The following is a 20,435-nucleotide window of genomic DNA, read 5'->3' on the forward strand; positions in this document are numbered from 1 at the left end:
AGTGTCACATACCATATACCTTTGCTACTTTTCCTGCCTTTTTAAAAAAAAAAGGAATGTATTGATCAGGTTGTTATTAAATGATCCTACCTATTCTTCCTCTGTTCAAGGTGTCGTTGGTACCTGCATGCAGTCTCTGATCTTGCTCCTGCTGAAGTCGCTGAATTATATTGTCTAACGGACTGACTTCGTGGTTTGCTTGCTGGCTAAGTACCTGGTTTAAACCTGTGGAGATGGGTACACAAAACAACAACAGGCAAAGAAAATAAGTTCAATAACAAAAAAAATTGCTTGATATTGGGTACTTCACGCATAGTAACATCTCAGAGCCTTGAAAAGAAGAGTTGTACTGATAAAAGAATAAACTGAAGGTAAGAATAAATTTAATGTCAGCCAGTATGGGAACCAAATGGCCCATTGTATTTTATTAAATACCAGCATTTCAAAGAGTCTCAAACTATTATAATTAGAATTGATGGTAGCAGCAGTGGGCACAATGGTGACAACATTCAGCATAGACATAACTCATATGTGTTTCAACACATATGTATCCCAGGCAGGTCTGTGCTCCAGATGTTCCTATGATTACAAAACATTTGGAAAGCCTCAAATATGTCTATTTGTACTGATAAAAGTTCAGAAATAAAACAGTTTGGTGAATGAAACTTATGTCTAAACAATTGTTGAGATGCCAAGTTTGTGATATTTAGGCACACCGAGAATTTGAATGTACAATATCTACAAGCCATATCTGAGAGGAGGAGGGGGTTGAGAGGGTCACAACCTAAAGTTCAGAGCGACTGTCAATCAATCAGTTTGCATGCATTACTGTAAGCACGTCAACAAGCTTTTCATCAGTAAAATTAAATCTGTAACTGAAGCGCAGGATTTGTGCATTTGTCAAGAAATGTTAATATTTCAACATGGTTAACTTTTTTAAAAATATAATTACTCTTAAGGGATCAGAACTCTATTGACATTACCTGTGGCAGACACACCCATCTGTGGAATGAGTTGGTCATGTATACAGCCCTCTCGGCCAGGTACCAGACGCTGGTATTTCGGTGGGTGAGGGTTGCCGTCCACATCCACCAAAAACGGAGGTGGCATAAGATGCGGCGCCTGTTGTGTCTGCTCATCTAAGACATAGTTATTGGCATCACGGATTAGAGGGCGATAGTCCGTGTGGAAGAACATCTGGTCAGAAATCTGCAGCAAGAGGTTTGACAAAGACATCAGTAATTCTTTTTAAATAGTTACAATTTTAGTCAGAAATTATTGTAATGTTTGATGCACCAGTTCTGTACAAGTCAACAAGCGCACACAATGACAAACCTACAGAAATATTTCAATTCTTTTTTTCCCCCCTTTTGGTGAGTTTTGTGCTGATTATAAAGCAAGGTTGTCAGCACTGAGAAATGAGACTCATTCTCATTTTGGGTCACCTCTAACACCTATTCAGGTATCCCTAAGGTCAGAGAGAGATGCAGAATCAAGCTCTCCTACTTGATCAAACTACAGGATCATAAACTCTGCATTTATTTCGCCACACTAAACATCCTGTGGCCTTACTGAGTGATCTTAGAAATGAAGTAGCATATTAGAGGTAGTTTTCTAGGCTGCTCTCTAATAACTATAGAAGTAACAGACAAACTTTAATTTCATTAACCTGTATAAAACATTTACTTTCAATTCTAACTAATTATATTTTGTAAAGAGCTTTGAGACATTTCTTTTACTTGAAAGGCGGTATGTAAATGCAAGGTCTCATTATTACTAAGAATTTATGCCAAGTTTGAGCCCACTATATTACCCAATCCAGTTAGACTTTGTCCAGAACCAGAAAAATGTTCCTACAGAGAGGAACAACAACAAAATTACATTTGTAAAACGGGAGGACTTCCCAAGGCGTTGGATAGTCAGTCTATCAGACCTGAGCTGGGGGTCAGGATTGAGGAGGGCGGGGGGAAGCAGAGTGATCGAATACACGGTTGAAGAGGAAGGTCTTGAGATGGGTCTTGAAGGAGGCAAGGGAGGGTGCGAGGTGGAGAGAATGGGGTATGGAGTTCCAGAGGGTAGGGGCAGAGTGGGAGAAGGCCTGCCCGCCAATGGTGGGGCGGGCGAGGTGGGGGACGTGATGCAGCCTGGAGCCAGCTGAGTGGAGGGAGCAAGCAGGATGGTAGGTTAGGAGATCGCAGATGTAGGGGGGAGCAAGGCCATGGAGGGCTTTGAAGGTGAGGTCCAGAATCTTGAACTGTATCCTCTGTGTGATGGGAAGCCAGTGGAGTTGGGCGAGAATGGGGGTGATAGGGTCACGGAGTTTGGTGTGGGAGAGGACACGGGCTGCAGAGTTCTGGATGATCTGCAGCCTATGGAGGGAGGAATTGGGGAGGTCGACAAGCAAGGAGTTTGCATAGTCAAGCCACGATGTTATGATTGTTTTAGTTCAACACTGTCCATTATATAATCTGGAAAAACATTTGAAAATAAATTTTAATTTTTTTTGATTGGAATAACCGCTGTCCATTTATTAACTAATCTCATAGGGTGAGACCACTGAACTTGTCCGCGAAGGGAAAACAGTTCAAACGATTTGATGCCGGACATCCTCATTGCCAGCATACTTTGAGGTTGTTACCCTAGCAGTAAATAGGAACCCAGTTGTTATTTGATTGGCTAATCGCTTTTCCAGGGTAATAATTCCTTCAAAAAATAATAAATTTCTCACTCAATCCACGACTGTTTTTGGGATACTGCTGTGCACAATTGGCTGCTGGGTTTCGCCCACAAAATATACAGTCAATTCATTTTACAGTATATCTTGTGAAGCGCTTTGAGACGTCTGGAAGATGTGATAAGGCGCTAAATGAAATGCAAGGATTATTAATATTATTATTGATTGAGATGTTCGTTTGCTGTATTTTTAATGCGGAGGGAAAAGGCGTACAGCAATGAAATAATTTGTTCTGTAAAACTGCTGTGTGCACAATTTCATCACTGTTGGACAGAGGCTAGGCATTAACTTCTTGTGAATGGTTGGGGAGAGTATAGAACGCAAGAAAATCAGATTGGGGGAGGAGGGGGGGAGAGATTTTCACTGGGTCACTTTTGCCTACACGCCTGCTTAGAATGGCATTGGTGATGACATGGAAGTAGTCCTCATCGCTCACCTGTTGTCATAATGGACATGACAACAACAACTTGCTTTCATATAGTGCCCTTCACGCGGGGTAGCATCTTGGAGCACTTAACAAAAACAAACGTGTGAATAGGAAATGGGGGAAAAAGAGGAAAGGAACAAAATACTTGTTTGTCCTATCTCTGGGCTTTAATTATTAATTTGTCTTAGCTTAGCTATAATTGCTAATTATTCACTTGCTGATTACATGTAAATAAATAGCTAGTGGGATTGAAAAATAGATTAAAAATAATCCATCTGTAAACTTCTTGTCTGCTTCAAATGGCTGAAACTGTCTGCAAGCCTCACTGATCCTTTCCCAGTTTTATGTCCAGAATTTAATTTAGTCATTGGTTTCAATATATTCCTCCAAACCTTAAGAAAATGGTTATGATCCTCAGAAATTCTGCTAAACATCATATTCAAAAGTCATTTAAAAGTGATTACCAGTCTTTGAAACTATTCCATTACAGTAGTATGAAAAACAAGCATTTATATGCAGCTTAGAAATTGTGGAATTCAGGATTTTAATAAAAAATCACTACTTATTTTAAATATGCACATTAACATTCACAAAATTCAAAAATATTTCCTGCAAACTTGATGATTGGGATCATATCAAATGTTAGCCACTGGTCCCATGCTAATTTTATTGAACAATTAGGTATGAAGTTATGAATACCTAACCTGCAAAATTCTCACCCTTTCATCCCAATCAATTCTGCAAGGAGAAAAACACAGGAACCTTCACATTGCCTGTAATTTCCATGGGAATCACGTCCTGATGTCTATTATTCTACACAGACCACCCATGAAATCAATCCTCCAATGTAGGAGCACTGAACACTCATAATATATGTTCCTGAGAGTACAATCTGAATACATCTTATTTTGGAAATACTGAAATACTATTTCAGCCTTCAAAATGATTAATTACAAAAATGTTAATCATTCAAAAAACAAGATCATCTTGTGGTTAGCAGAACGGCAGCAAGACAAATCGGGTTCATACCTTGTCATATTTACTGCTGGAACCAAAGCCAAAGATTAGGAGATGCCCATGGGAGTCAGTACATACAAAGTGCTGTCCATCAGGGGAGCACTTGCAGTCAAACACTGCTCCATGTCCCTGACCTTCAATCTGTAACAGATACAAGGTACTTAAACAGTTGGATACACATGTGATGAGCAGACATTTGTGTGCATGTGCAAGCTGCACGCACGCACATGCGTTTAATATGTAAATGGTTATCTATTCACATACGAGTACTTTGGACTGAATTTGTGGCTGATTAGATGAGAATAGCATTATCCATTTACTTTGCATGTATAAACTATAGAAGCCAATCATGAATTAAATGCTTACCCATAAACACACAAATCAGATGTACAATTCAAATCTCAATTGAATATTTATACTTTATTCCCCGGAGGTTAGGAAATAATTTGTCACTGCACTGAACTGATACCAATATAGTTCATGAAAGGGTCAACGTCAATAAAAATGATAAACGATTACATCCTGTAAACGGGAAAAACTGATTATATTTGAGTGGATTAGAGTGCAGGGTAATTGTTTGTGCACAAGGTTTATTGGAAACATATTTTCAGTAAAAATAGTCCTTAAGTTTGGTATAGTGTCCAGTTGAGAACGTCTGAAAGCGCTTCTCAGTAAAGTGTAAAACTTTCTATTAATTTCTGTAAAGTGACTGAATATTTGTAGGTGAAGCCGGCAGCCAACTTGCACACTGTTCCACAAACAGTCATGAAGTGAAGACCAATTTTTTTTAAATCTAGAGATTGTTGATACCATGAGAATTTTCTTTTCGAATAGCATCAATGAAACCCTAATATCCTCCTGAACAGACACAACAGGATCTTGATTTCATTTGATGACAGTGGAGTGTCAACCTGGACTGCAGCCTTCAATATCCAGAGGCAAGACTACTACAAACTGAGCAAAGCTGACACTAATACATTGCATGTGTAAACTGTAGAAGCCAACTATGAATGATTTTAAGTAGCAGTAAGATCTCACAGTTTCTAAGTGTGATTGCATCACTAGTGAGAGGAAATGAATAGGTTTCAATGTGGTCCAAAAGAGAAGTTAACACAGAAAGTGTTAGTCACAGCATTTTCAGTGCCAGGCAGAATTCTGCTTTACTGTAGCTCAGTGGTTAGCGCACTCGCCTCGCAAGCGAGAGACCTGGGTTCGATTCCCTGTAGGACAAAATGTTGGGCAAATGTTTCCATTGGCGGATCGCTTTTCCGGGGATAATAATTCCTTCAAAAATAATAATAAATTGGTCACTCAATCCATGATTGCTTGTGCGACAATTGGTTTGCCGCTTTTCCCCCACAAAAGTATACAGTCAATTCACTTTGCAATATGTGGAGTCCTGTAGAGCACTCGTTTTGCAAGCGAGGGGCTCGATTCCCAGCAGGGTGAAACCTTGGGCAAGTTTCCTTACTCCACACACCTGATAATAAATCCTCAAGAAAAAAAACTCAATAATAAAGTGGTCACTTCAATCCACGACTGTTTGTGGGAGACTGCTGTGCGCAATTGGCTGTCGCGTTTCACCCATAAAATATGCAGTCAATTCACTTTACAGTATATTCTGTGAAGCGTTTTGAGACGTCTAGAAGACGTGAAAAGCGCTATATCAAATGCAAGGATTATTATTATTAGATATTCTGTGAAGCACTTTGAGAAGTCTCGACAACATGTCAAATGCAAGCATTATTATTTATTCAGCAGTACATGGGTTACCACATATAGTTTTTATATTATGAAACGAGTTGGCTTTGACAGATTTGTTTACTGTTGCAGCTCAATGTTTCTCTTTGTGATACAAAATGAAAAAAACGATAATGAAGAGAAAAAAATTGAACATCTCAATATCCTCACTTGTGAAATTGAAATATTAAAAAACTCATCCTCATCACCAAGAAGCTTTGCAACACAGTGTAAACTCTCAGTACTGAATATATAGATCTTTAGGATCTCATCACACAGTTCTGGCTTCATAGGAAATACTGGAAGGTTATTACTAATAATATCCTTGTATTTGATTACGCACTTATAATATTAAAAAGTCTCCAAGCACTTTAGTGTAATCACTCTTAACTGTAGTGTGAATGCAGCAGCCAATTTGTGCAAAGCAATGTGTCAACAGCCAGGAGTTGTATGACCAATTTATCTGGAGGACTGTTGAGCAGGACACTAATTATGGTTAATTGTAGTGATTGTGTACTTGAAGGTGAACATGGTTAATTTACACACAGCAATGCCCCCCAAAAACAACCAGAAGGTGAATCACCAATTTATTTGGAGGACTGTTGGCCAACGGTTACCCTCCCAGTGGCGTGAACGTGCAAGCTGGTTGGTAAAACTACTAACCGTTGTAAGTAATTTGACAATGATTACCAATATACACGCTTACCCATATAAGAGCAACAGTAAAACTTGCATTAAACAGAGCCCATCGTACGGCTTAGTGTCACAGAGCGCATTCCAGGAAGGTCGTGATTTAACCAACCAGCACCACAAAAGTCTCTCTCTGGCTGTGTGCTGCTATATTTTATCATGTTTATTAGTTACACTTAAAATACGAGCTAAAGCTAACAGGTCGCAAACATTACCATCAACGTTTTTTATAGACCATTGCTATACTCTGCGTCTCCCCTCCCCACTGCATACAAAACAAAATCATGTTCCTGTCACACACAACCAAAATAATCAACAGACTTAATGGAAAATAAGTAGAAGATATTGTTTAAAAAAAAATTATCACATCTGTGCTTTCTGTTGTGCAACATAAAAAAGCAAATATTTGTACCATGTTGAAATAGGATCGGATTTTCACTCCTCTCAGCAAGTCCCAAACTATTACATTGCCATCGTGCCCTGCAGAGAAGAGGATCCTGGGATCAAATGGGTGTGGCTCAAGCACAAACACTTCATCTTCATGGCCCTGCAACATCAATGTTCAGTCAATCAGTGCACATAAAAAGCATCACCATCAGTATTCATTTACAAACAGAAATCAAAATTTACTCTTAAGACTCGATGTGTTTATAACAACAACTGCTATTCAAAGACAATTTTATGTGGAATTTTGCTCAGCTCATATTTATTATGGTTTTCCAAATGCTACGATGACTGCTTGTAAATTCATTAACTCTATTGCAACTGAGCCATGGAAATACAGGACTGGGCTCAGCTGTGATATCCCCATCGTAAAATTGTCTACCAGCACCTCATTGAGTGGGCTCACACATGAAAAAAAAGCTCAAAAATGGCAAGGAAGCAGGGGTATTCAATCAGATTGTAAATATTCGCAACAAGGAGTCCTATCCTCAATGGGGTAGGGGTGGGATGGTAGGCTTACAGTAGGCCCACACAACATATATGAAAGTGTATATGTACATAGAAGAAAGGCAGCACTATATTGAAGAGTGCTATAATGAAATTCTCCTGTATGGCATCTCTTTGTTTCACCCTCACTGGCTTGTAGAACCATATTTCAGCAGGAAATCAACTGTTGGAGAGGAAGGTAAATGGCCAAACAAATAGGCTCATTGCCTTAAATTTACTGCAGAGAGAGGCCTTTCTTAATTAATCCCAGGTTATTGGATGCCTCAAGTTTAATGCAGCTTACCATGAGAACATGTATGAGCTGACCAGTGTAGGAACTCCAAACCTTCAGTGTAAGGTTATTGACTGCCGTGATAACTGTGTTGTCGTGGCGATCCCATGCTACCATAGTTACTTTCAATTTGTTCACTTTATCTTCTGATCCCTGTGGATTGTACCTTTAAAAATAAAATGGTGATTTGTGTAATGTAAGTTTCTTTGTAAAAGTTAAATAAGATCCATTTTCTCAAGTTTTATTTTAAAAAAACTCATCTATACCTGTAAATTGCTAAACTATTCAACTCATTTAACTCAACTAATTTATATATCTTTCCCTACCCATAATAATAATAATAATGATGATAATCCTTGCATTTGATATAGCGCTTTTCACGTCTTCTAAATTTATTTTAATCTTGGGTACCCATCACCCAGGATTAAAATAAATCATGTCCACCCGCACGGCTCCCAATTATAAAAATAATAATTCTTGCATTTGGAATAGCTCCTTTCACATCGGGAGGATAAAAGTGCTTCAAGGACCTAGTGTGAGCTGGAGTAACTGTATTTGTAGACAAAAACAGCAGCACTATTGTGAACAACAATGTGCCACAAATAGCCACAAAACAAATGTCCAATTTTATTTGGGGAATTGGGGGATTGTTGGTCAGGAAACAGAGAAACTCCCTTCTCTTTTAGAGTAGAATCACAGGGTCTTTAATGTCCACCTGAAAGGCAGATGGGACCTCAGTTTAATGTCTCATCAGAAGGACAGCAACTCTGTAGTTTCAGGTGTATCCTGATATATAAAGGGCTATATTAAATGCAGGACACATACACAGAAGGCTTTCCATTAAACATTGTTCACAAACTGTGAAAAGCAGAAGAGAAAGCAGACTTTGGAACACCTTAAAATGTGTGGACTTAACTCAAACTACAATCCAGACCCTTAAAAAGATGAGGTTATGGAACACATATAGAGGCAGTTTCATTGTTTTTTTTATTGCTGGCAGAGCAGATCTTCTGGGTAAAGAAATCCCAAATGAAGAAGTTTAGGCTGATCCTCAGGCTCTCGATTGAGTTCTGAACACTTCTCAATGGACAAGTCATCAAAGCACTGGGAAGCAATGTTGCAATTCAATCTGGGATATTCCGTTTAATGCAATTATTTCATTATCGATTCAGGTTCAGATCTACCAGTAGTTTTAAGATTTGATACAAGAATTTAAATTTCAAAATAAAAGCAAAGGGCACCGTAAGATCATTCTGCAACATTGAGCAATGCTGAGATAGTCTCTGACAGTCTGCATAACACAAATTACATGTTTGACATTGCCTAAAGTACTTTAGTCCAGAAAATTAACCACTATTCATGATAAAGCATCCATACAAAACTAATTAGTTATGTATATGACAGAACACAATATAGTGTATAGAGTCAGCTTGTAGTTCAAGGCAAAACTTCCAATAAGCATTGAGGAGAAAGCAGGTGGCAGTTGTCTGCAAAGCATTGCCACAAAAACTATGGAGAGAGGAATTGGGGAGGCTGACAAGCAATGAGTTTGCATAGTCAAGCCTCAATGTGATGAAAGAGTGTATGAGAGTTTTGGCGACCTGCGGTGTGAAACAGTGGCGGAGCCAGTAGATGTTGCGGAGGTGGGGGAAGGCAAAGCCTGTCATGGAGCAGATCTGGGATAGAAAGGATAGTTGAGGGTCAAAACAAAATGCCATGGTTCCAGACTGGCTTAGTAAGGTGGAGTGTGCAACCACGGACGGTGATGCTGTCAGTGCCTGAGGTGCAGAGGTGCTGACGGGAGCCAATCAGGAGAGCCTCAGCATGGTGGTGTTCTACGGAAGAAAGTTAGCTCTCATCCAGGACTTGATGTCTGACCGACATTCTGTCAGGACAGCAGTGGTCCTGGAGTCAAGGGTGGAGACAGAGAAATAGAGTTGGGTGTCATCTGCATACTTGTGGAAGTTGACCCCATGTCTGCAGATGGGGATTGACAACATCAGCTATATTGTTTTTTTTAGCTCATTAGGTCATCATCACAAACCCAATCCTACTGAGCTCTATTATCATCCTTAGCCTTTACCATTTACTTGCTTGGCTGCTGATCACAACACTGACTGTCCTCACCTGAGTGAATCATTGCCAGCAGGCCACAACAACCTCCCTCACCCACTCTCCAGACAACATCCAGCCTCAGCAAGTTTACATCACATAAACACATTTTAAGTTAACACTGGTTAATTGCATCATCTCATTGCTGTCAGTACTTTTAACTTTGTAGGCATACTTGGAATTAAGAGCAAAGATTTGCAGATGAATCTATCAGATACTGCACAGTATAGTGCAACATTAATGAGCATTCATCAAAATTGCAGACAGAGTTGGCCACTCACCCAGCTGGCCTGGCTGCCATGTCCAGTAAAATGCTCTTCCATTCTTGCCGTCGAAACTGCCAGATCCTTGCAGTCCCATCACGACTTCCACTGACAAACCTACCAAAACGAGTCAGAACTTATTTTCTTTTATTTTCTTCTTTTATTTAAAAAAANTTTCTTCTAATTTTCTGCCCCTTGGCATATGCCTCACTGCTCCTGGGTTGGCCTCCACTTGCTGGGGTGGGGTTCCAGACAGATTACACCCCAATATCCCGTCCAAGTGCCCATTGGTCATGTGCGAGCCTCGACAGTGGGTGTCAGGAGGCCACTCGACTATAGATGGTTCACGGCGAAGCCTGACCTCCCCACTCAGCCGCTGCACCCTTATAGCACCAACATACTGACCTGGAACAGGACCCATCCCTGGGAAGCCTAGAGCCAATTAGCCTCTCCCTGTAGCATGGAAAATGGAGCATGGGCTATGGTTCAATCCAGTGAGCTCCTGGCAAGGAAGCTGCAGCTCCAACCATCACTTCATCAAAGCTGCCCCCAAACTTATTCTGATACTCCACATGAAAACAGCTACACTCTCCTTTAGCTAAAAGAAGTGACCAATCCATAATTCAGAAATTTACCTTGAGGAAATTTATTTCACGCAGACAACCAAATGTTACCTTTCATATGAAGGCAATGGGCAAATGCAAATAGAGTCAATACAACCTCTTCAGAATATGAAGTGTGGAATAGAAGAATTTTATCCAATAAATATCTTCCTAATCACCCTTCAATGTGTACAGACTGGTAAATAGCTTTGTTTTTTATATATATATATAAAAAATATATTATATATACACACACACATAAATAAATGGAAGTACGTATTTAGCTGTATATATACAGTTAATATGCATTTACTTGACGTATTTACTTGAATTAATTTACAAGGCTATGTCCACCATATAGAGTGCAACCCTGCCATAATGCGCTTCACCATAAATGTAAAGTTGCTTATCATCAGTGGAGACTTAATGATCCAAAAGTTGACCATTTATTTTTTCGTATTTAAAAATTCAATCCCAAAATTGGGCATTGTTATAAAGTAGATTGGGATTTTATGGATCCCAAACAGTGTGTTAGAACGGTGCAATGTAATTCTGTGGATTTTTTTTTAAAAAAGGTCAGAACAGCCATAGCGGTAGGTAGATCTTTAAGAAACCAACAACTCCAAAAGACAGTGTCACTAAATGGCGCTTCATCAGAAATACATTCAGTGTGTTTATTATCGGACCCAATTTATTGTAGAAATTTGAGATAACGAATGGGTTTTAAAGTAACAGAGCAACAAAATGCAACTAAATTAAAGTGGGCAAATTTAGAGAAGGAATGCAAAGCTCAATGGCTGGAGTTCTCAGGATGTATTGAAGCATGGATGGCAATGAAATGTGAACAGATTAAAGATTCAAAATTTGAATATGGTGAAGTGATTCATGAACATCTGCATTACTGCTCTGTGATTGGGATGCAGCCCCAATAGACTAAATTAATTTCTCTTTAATATTTAAAATCTATAAATTCCCTTTGGCCATGTAAAGAATGAGTCCATTTGGCCTCATATGAACTTTCAAAATTGTTTTAATGCTAATTTGCAAAAGTCAACTCAAATCAGCTCCAAAAGTGTTTGAAAGCCTTGTGGTACTTCTTGTATATTATGGTCCCTTATCACATCAGAACATCTCAAAATGCTTCACAGGTGATTAGCGTCAAATGTAGTAACTGCATTTGTTGGCAAACCAAATCGACTTTGGCAATTACTCGACTAATCATTTTTATGTTGGAGGGTTAATCAATTTAACAATAACTTGGATTTATATAGCACCCTTCACATAGGGTAATACTTTGGGAGTGCTTCATAGGAATAGAGTTGGACACTCAGCAACAACAACAACCAAATTGCATTTATATAGCGCCTTTCACATCGGGAGGATGGCCCAAGGCGCTGGACAGAGTTACAGACCCAAGCTGAGGGTCGGGGTGGGGAGGGGAAGAAGCAGGGAGATCGAAAGCACGGTCGAAGAGGTGGGTCTTGAAGGTGGCGAGGGAGGGGACAAGACGGAGGGACTGTGGGATGGAGTTCCGGAGGATGGGTATAGAGTGATAGAAGGACCGCCCGCTGATAGTGTGGCGAGCAAGGCCAGGGACGTGAAGCAAGGGAGAAGAGGGTGGCCTTTGGCGCATTTAAATAGGTAGGATTTTAGGCAAGACTTAAGACAGAAAGAGAAGGGGTGAGATGGAGGGGTAGAAAGAGGTTAGGGGCATAGAAAACTTAAACACTTGCATTCACTGTAGTAGAAATTATTTACAGATCATTAGATAACTTTGGAATCGACAAATTTCCAGAAATTAGTCATAGCGAAATGTGCCACTATCACTTACCTGTCACCAGTGTTGGAGAACTGAATACTGTCCACTTTGTCCTAATAAAAGGAAACAAAATATAAAAATTAGTTAACTGTACCTGTAATTTTTTTAAATCTTTATTAATATTAATCTTTTGACTTACAGTATGAAACTCCAGCTCTGAAATCTTCTCAGGTTGCCCTGACCCAAAGTAGTAGACTCTAATAATATGATCTGTGCTTCCTGTTGCCAAAAACATTCCACCTGTTGGGGATAGGATAAAAGACCATCAGAGCACACTGTGGCTGGCAAATCAATAATTATAAGACAATTCTTCCATTCTTAATTACCTGTTCACAAGATGGAAAGATCTGCTTTTCTGCCAATTATATAACCAAATGCTCAGGGCATTATATATTTACAACTATTTTTGAAAAAAGTTTTGAAGGCAGGGAGAGAAACCACAAACCAAATATTTTTTTGGACAGAGTTCCAGACAGCAGGAACATAGTGACTGATATCTCAGGCAACAGAGACAGAAGAAATAGGACCTGGAAAGAATAAGGCTGAAGCAAAAGGTAGGGAGGGGGAGATCATGAATGGATTTGAAAGACAGGATGAAGATCCTGAAAAGGATCCCCTTGAGTATTGAGTTTTAGTACTTTGACTAACTTTGGTTTCCTGATAGCTTGATCAGCACTTAGACATCTCCTGACAACCCAAGATTGGACTTAAATTCAAGACAGTTACCTCTTATTTAAGGTGAATACCCAATAAATGTAATAGCAACTATGGGAGTGTTCATGCATTGCAGACATAGGAACACTTATTTGTCAGCTCAAAACCCGTTTGAAGACATTTGTTTTAAAAAAAGATTGTGAAGAAAATGCAATTTGCATTCAAGACTGAATAAGTTCTTTGACTATTTGGGAATTGATTTCTGCAATCAAGTTTTTTCATTGAAAGGTAAGAAATCAAGGCCACAGTTTGTAAAAGTGAGTAATTGGTCAAACAGGATGTTAACTACCCACATAACATTTTATCACCAATGCAATTCCTGTGATAATTGCAACTTGGTGCAGGATAAAAATAAAGAACTTGACAAACCTGTAACTATAGAAAGGATTAGCATTCAGCAATTATTAGCGCTTCATGTAAAGTGGGGTAAAGTAATGCATCATTGAGCAGAGCATGAAAATGATGAAAATCAACTAAGTCTCCGGTCCAAATTTAGCAGATATAATTGCATGACGAGGGTAGCATAATTGATACTGCTAGCGACTGGCCTACGCCTCGAAGCATCAGTTAACTCCAAAGGCCACAATGGTCATCAAAGGTCTGAACCAAAACCACTCAAAAATAAAGATCGGCAATCAGCTCCAAACGTACTTGCCAATAGTAAAAAAAAACGGAGCGATGAGGGGATGCTAATGTCTTTCATTTCCAAAAGTAACAATCTGCAATGAGTTTCCTGAAATGTCTACCATTCCCCACAGTACTCAGGGCATCTCTATGCCTTTGTATGAATGGTACTCTATCTTATGCTCTTCTCCTCAGGTACTGGCTGACAAAATGCACATGTGATACCCAAGTAAATCTACAACAATTTAAAACCAACAAAGTGTGAAATCAGAAGCATCCATTCAGGAAAAGGGGGAAACTTTCAAATTACTTGTAAACATTCTCAAACAGCAGTACAGAAACAAAGGTACAATGCAATGCTAATGCAAACAAAAGTACCTTATCTAATTTGTACTACCTAATTTGTGAAGCTCTTCATTTATGTTTAAATTTTCCAAATATTGAGATGGATTTTTTTAATTTCTTGAAATATATTGTCATGTAGCACGTTAATTATACCTACTAATGGTCTGTTGTTACAGTAATAACCCTGCTGAGTACAGAGCAACTTCAGATTCAATACAAGGTTACATGAATATAGTGTCTTTCATGTCAGGAGGACATCCCAAAGTGCTGGACAGTCCAAAGTTTGCACCCAAGTCAGGGGATGGGAGGAAGGGGGGTGAGAGGGGAAAAGACAGCTGAAAGTACGGTTAAAGAGGAAGGTCTTGAGGCAGATCTTGAAGGAGGTGAGGGAAGTCACAAGTCGAAGGGATTGCAGAATGCAATTCCAGAGAGTGGGGACAGACATACTGAAAGCTCAACCGCCAATGGTGGGGCAGGGACACAAGGTAGAATGCTGTCCGCTGAGCAGAGGGAGCAATCGTACGACTGGGAAAGGTTGCAGAGATAGCGTGGGAGAGATTTAAAGATTTGGACAGACAGCCAGTGAACCTGGGTGAAGATGAAGCGACAGGCTCGCGGAGCCTATCAAAGGACACGAGCTGCAGAGTTCAGGATAGTCTGCAGCTTGTGAAGGGAAGAGATGGGTAGTCCAGCAAGCAAAGTGGTGATGTAATATAGTCTAGACGTAATGAATGCCAGGGGACGCGATGAATGCTGGACACTGTAGAGCACTGTACATACATTTCGCAAATAGAAATCACAGGATACCATTGAATAAATCTGTTTATATATAGGTACGTAAACAACAGGTAATTGTATATGTAGCATCCCTCATCAAGGTAGCATCTCAGAGCGCTTGGGATGCTAAATTGAGATGATAACTTCTCATAGGCCTATAAATAAACAATTTACCATCATAAATAGAAAGCAATACAGATGCAACCAGTATCTGCCAACTATGCACCCATTTGTTCAGCCTTAGAATGTCCACAGTATATTGGTACAATCCATGCTGCACATTCACTTGAACGTACAAAGTAAATATACAAAATCAAATGTAGAGATCCTCTCTCTCCCAACTGCCATTAGCTTTAGATGGTTACATACCACCACCAGATATAGGCCCCAGGGTCCAATAAGTGCAAATTTTCGACAAATTATACCCTGTCTAAACAAAGGTAGAAGATATTGAATAACCCAAGATAATTAGTTAGAAACTTTAAAAAAAAACAGAACCATTAGAAAACAGATGCGTTTGTGCTGGGATTTCCAGACATCAAAGAACTCACAAGATATTTAAATACTGAAATCTCATTAAAATTGTACAATGCACACCAGACCCACATTAGAAATCTGCTCGTACGTTTTAGCCCCAAAGGGGGGAAGCCACAGATTCGCATCCCACTGAGCATTCTGTATGATTGCACAACGCTGGCCATATGCAATGATAGGAAAGGAATGTCCTGAATATCAGCTTAAAAACTTTGAGCATGAGTTTAGCAAATGGTTGCTAACCTCATCTCAAATCAGTTTTTAAACAAGCATTTAAAAAATGACAAGAAAAACCCTACATTTGACATCTACTTGCACATTTACATTTTACAAACAATTACAATCCCCAAAACTATTTAGTGGTTAAAGCCTGAACATCACTTACCGGCACTGAAAGAAGAACAGATCATTTGGACTCCGGGTCTTGGCCGTTCAGTAAATTTAATTGGTCGATCGCTGCATTTAAAAATATACAAAATATGAAAAACTACATGATACTGAATTCAAATCCACTTTGTTTAAATAAACATAATGTGAATATATTCTTCATCCATTATAGTTGCAGAAGCTTTTGGGGATTATTTAACATCATCTTCTCCCCCTCTAAGGTTATTGAAACTGACATTTGCATCATAGGCAGTATGCTTTCATCTTATGTACAATTAATTTAAAAAATCAAAACATTAACCCCTTCATTTCATTAATATTTAAAGTATATTAATTTATATCCCCCCGGGAGGGTGGGGAAGGAAAGACGAGACAGGGGGATTCAGCCAAAGAGTTCCAGAGATTCAGGGTATAGTGGCTGAAAGCAAGCAGCCAATTACGGAGCAGAGGGGCTGAGGGATTTGCAGCAGAACTGTGACAGTTTAGCGAAGGTGTCAGGTAGCGGAGTTGGATGTGAGCAGATTGGAGAGATATGGACATGCCAGGGCATGAAGAGATTTGAAAGTGAGAATCTTAAAATCGATCCCTTCTGCAATAGGAAACTAGTGGAGCCTGGCAAGAACTGGGATGATAAGAGATGCAGAGCCTAGTACGGGACTCAGGCAGCAGAGCTTTGAATTATTTGGACCTTGTGAATAGGGAAGGTGGGGAAACTGGCGAGGAGTGCCTTGGTAAATCAGTCACTGACATCAACCTATCCATCTGTAACATGTGCTCTGTAACACGCTGTTCAACCTCCCAAGTCCTGAAATCTCTCATGATCTTAGTATCTTCTTAAGTCTTATTTTTAGTCTTAATGGTAAGATCATTACCTTGAAATTTAAGACTGAGCAAATTTAGAATAAATCTTTAATTGTCTGAATTCAGAAGCTGCATTTTTGTGTAGTTGTAGGCTAAGAACAATGAGAAATTTTAGGCTTCAGACATGAGAAATTCCGTCTTGTTTCAGCAGATAAACAGAACTGCCTGATTTGGATTTTTTTTTAAAGTTTAAACTTTTGGAAACTTTGTGCACTTTGACTGCAAACATGGCTGACTTCCTGGACATAAGGTGACACGGAAATCACTTACAGTGAGCAGACAGCAGCTCTAATGTCACTTCCTGCACACTGTTTACCAATTAAAATTAGAAACAGGCAAGTCTACATATAAGATACTTTTGGACTTAAAATTTAAGATTGAGCAGAACAAGGCAAGAGTCTTTCAGACAAACTGCAAAATAAACTAAGAAAATGTTCTTTGTGCACATCGCAAACCCACAAGGCAGGATTTAAACTGTTACGGATTGTTTTATGATGTTGGAGATTCACTAAACTAATACACTCCTAATATTAGAACAAAAAAAAAGCTGGGTCCTTATATACAGCAAAGAGTGGAAAGTCCATTTGGTTCCCCGGGGCATGAATTCCTTAAAAGGAATATGTCCAATGTGAACTTGTCCTGTGGGACAACACATTCCTAATTTTATTTGAAGGTTGAGCAAATTATGGAAGACAACAATATTGGGAATGTCAATGTTTTATTTGCTATAAGAATGACAGGCTGACTGACTTTCCTCAAAGCCTGAGCCCTGTGTTAAAATGCACACTGTATCTTCTTCAGCTTTTCTTGGTGAAGAAGTTGGTACAGCTCTGTGATGCCAGCAAGCAGTGGATGTTTTTACATAATCATGGATTCTAAAACCCTTTTCGGAAAGTATAAAACAGACAGCAGGGGAATGGGAACTTTCACTCTCTTTATGACTGTGTTTTGGCCAAATTCCCCTCTTTCCACCTCCACGGCACCCACCTCCAGCTGCAAATTTGCCTCTCATGAATAAATGATGACACTAAAAAAAGTGGTGAGAAAAGATATTATTCTCTTGTTGTTTGGATCTATTCACTGGTGCGACTCTAAAATAAGGCAAAAAAGTGAGCAGAGATGAACGAGTTTGACTGACAGCCCTAGGATACAATCATCCTCTGGTTCAGATACAAGCAACTGAGTTCCCTCAAAACGCACACATTTTTTCCGTTCCAGAACTTGCATTACCACAGCAGGATCATTTTAAGCTGCCGTGTTAAATGTTCTCTTTCTCTCGTCTTCACTGGGTTTGAAATGCTTTTTGAGTGATTATTCAAGGAAGATTAGAGACTTACCTCAGAGGCCTGTAAAATGCCTCAGGTGGCAATGAAATGACTTGTAAATTTTTCATTAAACCTGCAAATGATTCTATATTTGGCTGATAAGTGTGTTGAAATAGAACGCATTGTGGTAGGTGAATTATAGACATATGTCTAGTCTTGACTTTGTTTTGGACACAGTGTGCCTGACTGGCAAACCCATCAACTCAAATCCAAAGTGGGTCCCAAGTTTAAATTAAACTGATTCAAAGACTCTATTAATTTAAATGATGCAATTTTAAATAATATACAAACACAGTATTTATTATTCGTCCCCACCTCCTCATTTCTATTCATGAAATAACTCTTTGGTCATCGTAAGAAAGCAGCACGTAATGGCAATTAAAGATCCCATGGCACTATTCCAAAAAAAAAGAAGGGAGTTTCTCCCAGTGCTATGGCCAACAATTCCCCAGATAAAATTGATCATTCACTTCATGGCTGTTTGTCTTGACATTGTCGGCAAACACAGCAGTCAATTTGTGCACAACTATTACACAATGACTACAGTTTACAGTTACTCCTATGAAGCACTTTGAGACATCAACGACATGATAAGGCAGTATAATAATATAATAATTCTTGTATTTGATAGATTTCCCAGGTGATCGCAAATCTTGAATCTGTGCACAGGTGTGGTATTCTCCTTACAATTTTCAAAGCAGCATAAATATTGGCTTTTAATCAAGCTAGACTTGCATGAAGAATAATAATCAATTAAAACAGTAGAAACTTAAAGGAAGACACAAGTACCTGCTTCTTAACGACTGAAAGCCACCAGTATATTTACTCCAATAAAATATACAAAGAACATCAACTCTTAGAATTGGGTGTGCATTATGAATAATTTTAAACAATTTATTTAAATCCTTTAATTCCTTTGAAACCTTGACTGCCAATGGCGGGGTTGAGGGGTTGGGATATATTGCAATATGTTTGAATTTATGGAGTGGAAAAAATCAATGGGAGAATATGGCTGGAGGAGGCAGCTGAGATTAAACGTCAATTGATACTCATCTACCTGCAGATCTGGATATTTGTGCTATATCCCGTGCTGCTTCAGTTAGTAATCTTTTCTCATTATATTGCCTTCCAAGATCATTACAGTAGGGCTGTATATCTTTATGGTGTCCAGTCACAATATTCAGACATGGAAATCACTTACAGTGAGCAGACAGTGGTTACACTTATTTACTTAGAACCTATCTTCCTTTTAAACACCCAAATTAATTCTGCATCCAGAGCCACATTCTCCCAACCCTTTATGTGATGGAATGGCTTCCAATTCAATTTTGAAGCAGTCTAGCCATTTAAGATCACATGCAGTCTGAACAAAAGCACAAGAACATATGGAAGAACTTTCACATCATATTCACACGCAAACAAATATTCACATGATTTCTTCCTTGATGGAAATCAAACCGTTTTTAACTTTAATAAGTCAAATATCCAAAAGACTCAACAGTAATAAGTAAAGAATCTCTTTGCTGCTTTAAGAATTCCAGCTGAACATTTTCACAAGAGTAAAGCATAAATTGACTGACCTAAATTTGAACATGCCAGCATCCCATTGCCAGAAACAAATCGTGCCATCTGCCCCTGTGGAAGACAGGAACCTCAAAGAGCCAGTGCACATTGGCGAGAACTGAAAAACAGCAACATTAAAGGGTTAGTGATGGGTAATGCAAAACAACGTTTTTTAAAATATATCAAGAGATATATCAACATCAAGATGAGTATCAACAAAAATACGCTCAACTACTACAAATGCCTTCCTCCCATGAAAATATGCAGAAGCAGCACTGTTTGCAGACACTTGCAGCTTACAATATTCTGGTGAATAAGACAGCAGGATAGTGCAAAGCTGCCAGTGCACTTGGAAGCACAACCCAACACAAGTGTAACCTGGCCCAAGTTACCACTTACAATAGAGAAGGATATGAAAGTGGTGAGGGCCATTAAAGTCTCTTTTTAATCCATGAAATAAAATTAATAATAATAATCTTTGCATTTGATATAGCTCCTTATCATGTCTTCGAGACGTCTCAAAGTGCTTCACAAGATATACGGTTAAGTCTAATGACTGTAATTTGTGGGCGAAACGCAGTTGCCAATTGAGTACAGCAGATCTTTTTTTGGGGTGGGGGTGTATTTAAGATGTTAGAAAACAGGAAAGGGGATGTGACACAAAAATATTTGGGTAATT

At 39.0% G+C, this 20,435-nt stretch overlaps 1 protein-coding gene across 3 annotated transcripts in view; it reads right to left on the reverse strand.

Moving 5' to 3' along the window:
* Positions 1-20,435, reverse strand: part of LOC103188424 (pleckstrin homology domain interacting protein) — a 110,244-nt gene that overhangs the window by 47,054 nt on the left and 42,755 nt on the right. For all 3 annotated transcript variants that reach the window (XM_042333009.1, XM_042333008.1, XM_042333007.1), the window contains exons 9-18: positions 19,774-19,874; positions 16,006-16,076; positions 12,766-12,866; positions 12,639-12,679; positions 10,224-10,322; positions 7,843-7,996; positions 7,021-7,155; positions 4,191-4,319; positions 984-1,209; positions 91-225 (exon numbers count right to left, since the gene is read on the reverse strand). In XM_042333009.1, the coding sequence (XP_042188943.1) occupies positions 91-225; positions 984-1,209; positions 4,191-4,319; positions 7,021-7,155; positions 7,843-7,996; positions 10,224-10,322; positions 12,639-12,679; positions 12,766-12,866; positions 16,006-16,076; positions 19,774-19,874 (1,192 nt within the window). The remainder of the gene's footprint in view (positions 1-90; positions 226-983; positions 1,210-4,190; positions 4,320-7,020; positions 7,156-7,842; positions 7,997-10,223; positions 10,323-12,638; positions 12,680-12,765; positions 12,867-16,005; positions 16,077-19,773; positions 19,875-20,435) is intronic.

Source organism: Callorhinchus milii, unplaced genomic scaffold (genome assembly GCF_018977255.1).
Source record: "Callorhinchus milii isolate IMCB2004 unplaced genomic scaffold, IMCB_Cmil_1.0 Scaffold3, whole genome shotgun sequence".
NCBI lineage: Eukaryota > Metazoa > Chordata > Chondrichthyes > Chimaeriformes > Callorhinchidae > Callorhinchus > Callorhinchus milii.